Source organism: Protobothrops mucrosquamatus, unplaced genomic scaffold (genome assembly GCF_001527695.2).
Source record: "Protobothrops mucrosquamatus isolate PMUCROS unplaced genomic scaffold, P.Mucros_1.0 scaffold859, whole genome shotgun sequence".
Lineage (NCBI taxonomy): Eukaryota > Metazoa > Chordata > Lepidosauria > Squamata > Viperidae > Protobothrops > Protobothrops mucrosquamatus.
In genome coordinates, this window is record NW_015387114.1 from 324,929 (window position 1) to 334,604 (window position 9,676).

General features: G+C 41.5%; 1 protein-coding gene across 1 annotated transcript; it reads right to left on the reverse strand.

Annotated features, from left to right (window-relative positions):
• Positions 1–4,947: 4,947 nt before the first annotated feature.
• On the reverse strand, positions 4,948–5,892 carry LOC107290225 (olfactory receptor 10AG1-like). Its single transcript, XM_015819090.1, has one exon. The coding sequence runs from the start codon at positions 5,890–5,892 to the stop codon at positions 4,948–4,950; it is 945 nt and encodes a 314-aa protein (XP_015674576.1).
• Between the last annotated feature and the right edge of the window lie 3,784 nt (positions 5,893–9,676).

The following is a 9,676-nucleotide window of genomic DNA, read 5'->3' on the forward strand; positions in this document are numbered from 1 at the left end:
TGAGGAGAGATCCAAAATTCTGCAGATAGTGACATTCTTGTAGTTGTGACACCAGAGTTGCAATTTTTCCAGTGTATTTAATGGTTTTTTTTCAGTGAAGAAATGAGATAAATGTCTGGCTTTGTTAGCTTTGTTGCCTTGTTGCCCTTCCCCGGGGGATGGAATGTCTCACTTTTATCTGAGAAATGGTTTGTGCTTGGAGCCAAAAGAAATCGAAAGTGAGAGAGACCTTGAAGAGCCCGCCAAAAAGTCCGGTTACCAAAACACAGATGCCACCTGTGGATTGGCTGGGATTCAAATGAACACTGGGACACTGGGAGGAGGGGAGGAGTATTGAATGCTACTTATAATATATCACTTCGCAGGTTTTTCTCTCAGATCTTGCCTTGATTCCCTGCTGTCACTAGCCCCTAATAAAAGTTTCCTTTTGAGACAATGCTTGTTTCAAGAGTTCTGCTTTCTTGGGTGGCTTAGCTGAAGTAGGTCCTTACATATTTCCTTATTAGGTAGATTTTCTTGAGTTCATAGAGAATTTGGACTCTGAAGTTGAAAATGAAATGCAGTGAATAAATCCAGTCCATATTTGAGACTATTCACGCCCTTGTCTCTCACATTGACTCAAGGCCCATTTTTTGACGATTTAGTACAACCAGTGATAATGCTGTCTCATTCCCAAGTTTATAACTACTTCCAAATAAGTTGAGGCAGATTTCAAATCTAAAACCTGCATCCATCAGAATTTTGTGCATACAGTGCAAGCTAAGTTATAACTCTTTGTCCAGAGATAATACAATTTTTCCATGTGGAGCTTTTAATACAAGTAGTCCTTGATTTACTACAGTTCATTTAGGGACTGTTTGAAATTACAATGGCACTGAAAAAAGTGACTTCTGGATGTTTTTCACACTTACAACCACTGCAGCATCTCTGTGGTCACATGATGAAAATTCAGACCTTTGGCAATTGACTCATATTCAGGATAGTTGCAGTGTTTTGGGGTCATGTGATCACCTATTGTGACCTGACAAGCAAAATCAATGGGAAGCCAGATTCGCTTTACAACTGTGTTACTAACTTAACAACTTAACAACTGTGGCAAAAAGGTCATAAAATGAGGCAAAATTCACTTAACAAATGTCTCAGTAACAGACATTTTAGGCTCAATTGTGGTTATAAGTTGAGTACTACCTGTATGAGATAATCTTTAGGGATACCGTCTTCCTTTTATTTATCTTTCCTAGAACATGGTCCTCAACCCCCGGTCCGTGGACTGATACTGGGCCGCAGCATGTCAGCAACTGGTCTGCACAAACAAACAAAACCCCATCCATGGGATGCTGGCAGCACACAAAATCACGCACCCTCTGGTCCGAGGAAAAACCTTTCTCCACGGAACCAGTCCCTGGTGCCCAAAAGGCTGGGGACTACTGTCCTAGAACAGGGCTTTTCAACCTTTTCACCCATTGTACCACTTTTAGGATATGGCAATATCCAAGTACCCCAGTCGCCTAGCAAGGTGTCAAAAACTTGATGACAAAAAAAGGAAAAAAAGTGATGAAGTACAGGTAGTCTTCAACTTACAACAGTTCACTTAGTGACTGTTCGAAGTTACAACGGCACTGAAAAAAGTGCCCCCCAAGCCACAGCCGAGCAAGACACCTATCTGCCCACCCGGCAGTGCTCTTCCTCCTGTCCGAGGTTTTCATTGTTGTGAGCATTTCTGTTGAGGATTGGCAGCGGGTGTGTGTGTGTGTGTGTTTGGTTTTTATTTCCCCCATTTGCTGGGTGGTTGCAGCAGGTTTGGTCACTTCACATGACCCTGGGACACTGTGACCATCATAAATATGAATCAGTTGCCAAGCGTCTGAATGTAAATCACAAGACCCTGGAGATGCTGCAACATTCCAGCTGATCGGCGCTTCTTCAGGGCTCAGCAGAAGTGCCAGGATCAGTGCCGAGCTCCAGCTGGAACCTGGCGCTGATCCTGGTGCTTCCACTGAGCCCTGACAGTCCCGAAGAAGTGCTGATCCTGGCACTTCAGCTGAGCCCTGACAGCCCTGCAGCTCCAGCCATCTCTCGCTCAGGCTTGTCAGGTGCTGACATGGGTTCAGCTCATTCCCCTCCCCCACTACTTTTCTAGGATGGTCGCGTACCACCTGCCAGGTGCTAATGTACCACAGGTGGTACCCGTACCACTGGTTGAAAAGCCCTGTCATAGAAGACTCATCTGAAAAGACTGGTTGGGCAGCAGGGAAGGGTGCAAAGTTCCTGACAACTCGCCTCTGCTCAGAGCATTCAGTGGTGCAGAGACAGCTGTCAATGACCAGGTCTGGGTAATTCCTGTTGGCTTTGGAAAGACAACAAAGGGAATAGCACAGCCTATGCAGGAGAAAGCAGCCGAGTCTGGTGGGCACAAATGCGTGAGTTGTACCCCGGGACTAACCACATGCCATTCCCCTGTTGGGGGCAGCAGAAGCCAGGGCTCTTTCCCCCAAAGCAGCATAAGCTGAGTGAAGAGCCACCTTCACTATTGTTTCTGTGGAAGTTGAAAATCCGTCAAAAAAAGGTGCTGGAATGCCGTTCCGTGCGTTCTATGACAAAAAAGCCCTGCTTACAATATTGCTACTATTCTCAGGATCTGTTGATATGGTTATTGATTTTTATGCGCTGAGAATGGTGGTTATGTCACCAGAGTTGCAATTACTACATTTGTAGATATTAAATCAGGATTTCAATAGATTTGTCAGTGAAGAATGAGAAGAATGTGGAGAGAAACATATCAAAACAGGATAAAAACACACTAATAACATATAACTATATAAATGGATAATGGAGGGTGTTTTTTAAATAAGGAAGACCAGAGAAACATAATTAGTTTATTATTGCAATTTTATTAAAAACTGATATTCATGGTAATATATATATATTTTTAAAAAAAATCAAAATTAGTTCAAAGTATTTAGGTGACATCACTCTGCCAACAAAAGTGTGTATAGTCAAGGCCATGGTTTTCCCAGTTGCAATGTATGGATGTGAAAGTTGGACCATAAGAAAGGCTGAGCGACAAAGAATGGAGGCCTTTGAACTATGGTGCTGGAGAAGACTCCTGCGAGTCCCTTGGACTGCAAGGTAATCAAACCGGTCAGTCCTAGAAGAGATCAACCCTGACTGCTCTTTAGAAGACCAGATCCTGAAGTTGAGACTCAAATACTTTGCCCACCTAATGAGAAAGGACTCACTGGAGAAGAGCCTGATGCTGGGGAAGATTGAGGGCAATAGAAGAAGGGGACGACAGAGAATGAAGTGGCTGGATGGAGTCACTGAAGCAGTAGGTGTGAGCTTAAATGGACTCCAGAAGATGGTAGAGGACAGGAAGACCTGGAGGAATGTTGTCCATGGGGTCGCGATGGGTCGGACACGACTTTGCAACTAACAACAACAACAATTTAGGTGGTACCATCTCTGAATTCAGTTCTCAGTTGTATACATACTTGAATAAATAATACTTCCTAATACGTCTTTATTTCCCTTTGCATTAAAGTAATACGTCACACGTGCTAGTATTTCTGAAGTTCAGATTAGACGCTCCTAACCCAAGTATTACTTTCCCAGCAAAAACAAAGCTCTGGCACAGCAATGTAAGTTCATATTAAACAACTATCCCTTCTGCAAAAACATTTTTCAAGAGTAAGTAAAACTATCAGTTCAGTCATACAACTTTGAAAAAGGCAAGCAGTGATGCTAAGCTTGGAGAAGATACCATGAGGTGAGCAGAATTCTGGGAAAGCAAACAGTAGTAATTCTCTATCTTTCCCTCTCCCTATCCAGAAATTGTGTTTATAGAATATTGCTTCCTTGTTTTTTCAAAACCCCCAACTATAGCCAATCACATTTTGATTATAATCTGAGTTAGTCTATCAGGAGGGATTTTAACCCCATTCCTCTTTATGCATATCTTTTAATCCAGAGCTGTCAGTAAATCAATCAATATTTCAATGTACTTGTATCATGGCCTGTGGTTCAAACATAACCCAATGAAATCATACTCCTTCTGTTCCTCAACAGGAGATGTGGTTGATACCCATGCATGGTTCTTTCAATGAACCCGTTTTCAGATGCAAATAACCAGGACATTTGTTGAGCTCAAAGGATAGAAGAGTTTATTATTGCTACATCTAATACCAGAATTTAGTAAACTAATGGGCAAAGCTAAATTGGTGTTAGATAAAGGTCAACATAATTCACGGAGGGCTAGAATCAGGTCTTTTGTGACAAAGCAATGATTCTAAACTGATTACATGTTTAACCCCACCTTCCAGCTTAGCCTCTTTTTCTCCTAACCTGTGTCATCCACCCTGCTTCTCGCCTGGTCCTTCTTTCTCCACACATTGCCTCTTTCTTCTTTCTTCCCACCTTCCTTCAGCTGTCTGGTTTCCTTCCTTGTAAGGAAATGGCTTTTCAATCATTTACTTGTTTTACTAGACATAAAAATTAGGTTTCCTGTCAGGGCTCTTACCTTCTTGAAATAAATTATTACCAACTTTGGGTCATACAGAAGGGAAGAGAAACATTTACTAGGAGTACCTGTGGAGTTCATTTTTACCCATAATATGTTCATGAGAACCGCCATCTGATAAAGGGATGAAAACAACTACATTCTTGGATTATTAGATAAAGACGATCCATCTCCTTGCTAATGATTCCTTAGAAACATCTTTTATGGCCTTCCTTTTGCAGTCTCCTTTTGTAGATTTTCTGAGCAGATGAGTCATCAAATAATAAATTGATGTTACCTTTCAGGGTTCTCCCTTATTTTGAAAAAAATTATCAGCCTCTAAGTAATTTTGCTGTAAAGGGTGAAATCTGCCACTAATATCCCCTAGAATCCAATGTACCTCATAAATATGTGCATGACAACAACATTGTATTTCTGGAGTTATACTAGGATCATTCCATAAAGGAGACCTGTTTCCTTGCTACAGATTTCTTGAAAGCAGCTTTTATCTCTTTATTCCTCAAGCTGTAAATGATAGGATTCAGGCTTGGGGTCACCACTGTGTAGAGCAGGGCAAGGAATCTGTTACTGTCCATAGAATATTCTGATTTGGGATGAATGTAGGTAAAAATGGCAGTTCCATAGAAAATGCAGACCACAGTGAGATGCGAGGAACAAGTGGAAAATGCTTTGCGCCTGTTTTTGGCCCCAGGCATGTTGAGAATAGTGGAGAGGATGAGGATGTAGGAGAAGAGGATGAGCAAAAGGGGTGTCAAGATAATTAGAACAGCTAGTATGGCAATGGCCAGTTCATCCTTGTAGGTATTGGTGGAAGACAATTTCAGAACATGCTTAATATCACAGAAGAAATGGTTGATTCTATCTGATCCACAGAAGGGAAGGGTGAAGATGGAAACAGATTGCCCCAAACTCACAAAAATACCAATGGCCCATGACACAGCAGCAAGCTTAGCACATTTCCTGTATTTCATAATATATGGGTATTGCAAGGGTTTGCAAATAGCAACATAGCGGTCATACGACATGACACAAAGAAGGCAACACTCACTGAGACCAAAGAGAATGAAGAAACACATTTGACAGCCACAGCCCCAAAAGGATATAGTCCGATTTTCTGATAATATGTCCACTAGCATCTTTGGGCTGATGGTGGAGGTGTAGCCAATTTCCAAAAAGGACAAATTCCAAAGGAAGAAGTACATTGGGGTGTGAAGGGTTGGATTGAGAATGGTGAGGATCAAAATCAGACTGTTGCCCGTCAGAGCCATGAGGTAGAACATTAGAACCAGGCAAAAGAGAAGTTCTCGCATGGACTGGAAATCGGAGAAGCCTAGAAGGGCAATCTCGGTCAAACAGGATTGGTTGTCTTTTTTCATGGTAAGCCTGAGAACATGAGAGGATCATTAAATAAAGAATTAAGCAATTCTTAACAAGGAAATAAGCATGTTAACCTTGAAATTTAGCTTCTGTTTCCTTTTACTGCTGTTAATGAGCTAGATCAATAAAATATTCAATAATGTTGCCCAATAGGAAAAACCAACCCACCAAACAGGACTGTCTGAAAAACTGGAGATGTACTCATATGCACTGGTGATTTTGCATCAGCCAACATCAAAGACTGTGAAGGAGCCTTTAAATTCAGTTGACTCCTAGAGGATCAGAAATTGTAGAGAGACGAAGGGACTTTTTTCTTTAACAAGATCTCCTGACAGAAGCCCAAGGATTCATTCTGGGAATTTGATAAATGGATGGACCTTAGGGGAAGTTTCTGTAGAGTACTGTTAGAAAACCCAGTGAAAACCATTTAGCCAGGAAGTAGCTACAAACTGGGAGTAGATATTTTCCAAATTATGATATTGAAGTTCATAATGACATGCAGTGGAATAGTTTTCCTTTAAATCATAATGCCATAACTATAAGGAGTTAGCATTCACTGCAAACAAAATCACCATGCTAGGAGAATAAATATTTATCTCTTTATTTTTTTAAAAGAAAATAAATTGCTTTTTTATCTTGTTCATTTCTGGGCTGAGTTTGAATCACCAAGACTTTTCTGATACTTTCGAAGCTTTTTATCTATCAGATTATTGGAGTTAGGTCATGCCGTTCTTTTTGGTTTATAGAAGAAAACCACAATAAATGAATTAAAATAATCTGTCAACAGTTCCTTTTTGGATTAGAACCAGTCGACTCTAATGGACCTTAGGGGAAGGATTCTGTAGAGCAGAGTTAGAAAACCCAGTGAAACCACTTAACCAGGAAGTAGCTACTAACTTGAAGTAGATCATGACATTTATGATGTCCTTGTGTAGAATTGTCTTCCTTTAAGTCAATAATGCCATGATTTTAAAAAGTTAACACTAACTGCAAGCAAAATACCATGAATCCTTTTCTTTTTTTTGGCAAAATTAATTGCCTTTTCATTCCCTTCATTTCTGGACTGAGTTTGAATCACCAAAACATTTCTGATACATTCTAAACATGGTCTCTATCACATTATTGGGTTTAGGTCATATCCTTCTTTTGGGTTTATAGAAGAAAATCAGAATAAAAATGAATTAAAATAAATCTTTCCATTAACAGCTCCTTTTTGATTAGAACCAACAAACCTTGAGGGGAAACTTCATTAATCTGATGAGAATTTCGTCTTCTTGGGGGGTAGGGATGAACTGGCATACTAGAAAAATCATAGTGCTGCCACTCCAAAACTCATCACGCAAATGGGATCTTACCTGTTATTCCCTTTCTTCTGAATTCTTATTTTAGTAAGGTAATACCTTAGTCAGAGTGAGTGAGGAATCTGGCTTATTATATTCTATCTCTTTCAATTATTTATCAGCCATTAAAACAGGGGTGTCAAACTCAATTTCATTGAGGGCCGCATCAGCATTGCGGTTGTCCTCGGGGGGCCAGGTAGGTGTGGCCAGGGTGGGCGCGGCCTACTGGGTGGGTGTGGCTAGAGTAGGTGTGGCCTACTGGGTGGGCATGGCCAGCTCTACATCGTGCCTGTGGGGGCCTGGGCAGGAGTGGGACAGATCTAAGGGTCTCTGGCAGAAGGGGGTGGGACCAGGGCAAGCGCCAAGGCATGGTCCACTGGAAGAGCCTGCCGAAACCCCTCCCCCGGAGCCCATCAAGCCGGATATGTGAAGTAGGCGAGGGCCATTTGCTGGCCACTTCCAGGTGATGGTGCATTTCTTCATTCCTCACAAAGGGTGATACCTCCTCAGTGTGCACCCAGGGGGTGGGGCCAACGTGGCAGGGACCGGTCCCTTGCTGTTTCCAGATGGCCTTGTGGAGCTAAGACTGAATGTGTTTCAGCATAGATGGCCACCACAAAATTATATATTGGCTCCCGGGCGGCCAGGGCTGGGGCCAAGGCAGCGGGGGCCGTTCCCTCACTGTTTCCAGGATGGCTTCGCGGGCCACATGAAACCACGTCGTGGGCTGCTTCCGGCCCCCGGGCCTTGTGTTTGACATGTCTACATTAAAACATTCAGAATAATATTGTTTGAAGGGATGGTGGGATTATTCTTCTTTCAGTGATACATCTGGGTTTGTTTCATTTTGCTGAATGGAAGGTTTTCCTGTCTTTGGCACCATAAGGTGGGTGTCTATGCAGATTCTCAGTCATCTATGTCATGGTTGTCCCAAAGGTGCTTTTTTTCAAAAGGCAATTGGACTTTGTTTTTTCCTTGAAGATATTTCGCTTTTCATTCAAGAAACTTCTTCAGTTCTAGGTGAAGCTCATTCTGCTCTACCCAGTTTGTTAATGTTTCCATGAACATTAGACATTATGCCGGGTACAATTTTGTACCCTGGGATCTTCCCTTGAGCTTTAATCTGTTTGTTAGTAGCAAAATGAGCATCTTGTAGTGTTACCACTTCCATCCTATTATCTATGACCAGTTTGCTTACATACTCACATTTATTTCTACTTAGGCCTTCTACGTGTAGTTGCAAAACATGGATTTGGGATCTTTTGTAAATAAATTCTTAAAAGAACTGTTTTAAGATCCATCACAAGCCCCTCACTGATGACTCATACCTGACCTATCACAAGACCCTCACTTGGCACACGCACACCTGAAGCCCTTATAAACAGAATACTGACACTGAGATTCACTAAATTCCACTGAAGATGTTACTTAGCCTGATAATGAAACATTTGTAAACCAACCCACAAGCTCGGAGAACAAACCATCACCCTTGTGTGTATGTATACACACACACACACACACACACATACATACATACACACATACGCACACACATAAATGTAAATTTGCTGATACTTTATTTGAACATATTTATATATCAGTGATTGCATGATCTCTTTAGATGCCATACGCTAAATAAATAAATGATACATCATTTTTTGTGCTTTGTTATAAATGGCTCTTTGATTTTTTTATATATAAAAAAGAGTGGTTTTTTTGCTTTTTTTTTTACTGTATGACTTCATTATTATATAATCCATTCCTACCAAGTAAGCATGTTGTTATTAGTTGCGAAGTCGTGTCCGACCCATCGTGACCCCATGGACAACGTTCCTCCAGGCCTTCCTGTCCTCTACCAAAGAAAGTATGGCAGCCATACTATTCTGAGATATGATTGGCGAATATACACCATTTGGTTTACGGAGTCACAAGTTCCTGACGGAATCTTCTTCCCGTCACTTCAGCTTCCTGTCAATGCTTTCTTGCAAGGGCACTATAAGCAGTCAAAATGTATGGGGGAGGATCAGTTTACCTGTAGATGGGGAATACAGTTTACCTGTAGATGGGGAAGGTACATTTTACCACCTCATTAGCTCCCAGATTAATTTCCTTCTGGCTTACCTAGATTTTGATCACCTCCATTTATTTATTTTTTTCATTTTTGTTCTATTCAACTTTCCACTTATCGGGCAGGCTTCACTCAGATAATTTAACAAAGAGAAGGACAAGGGGGGACATGATAGTAGTGTTCCAATATCTCAGGGGCTGCCACAAAGAAGAGGGAGTCAAGCTATTTTCCAAAGCGCCTGAAGGCAGGACAAGGAGCAACGGGTGGAAGCTAACCAAAGAGAGAAGCAACCTAGAACTAAGGAGAAACTTCCTGACAGTTAGAACAATTAACCAGTGGAACAACCTGCCTCCAGAAGCGGTGAATGCACCAACA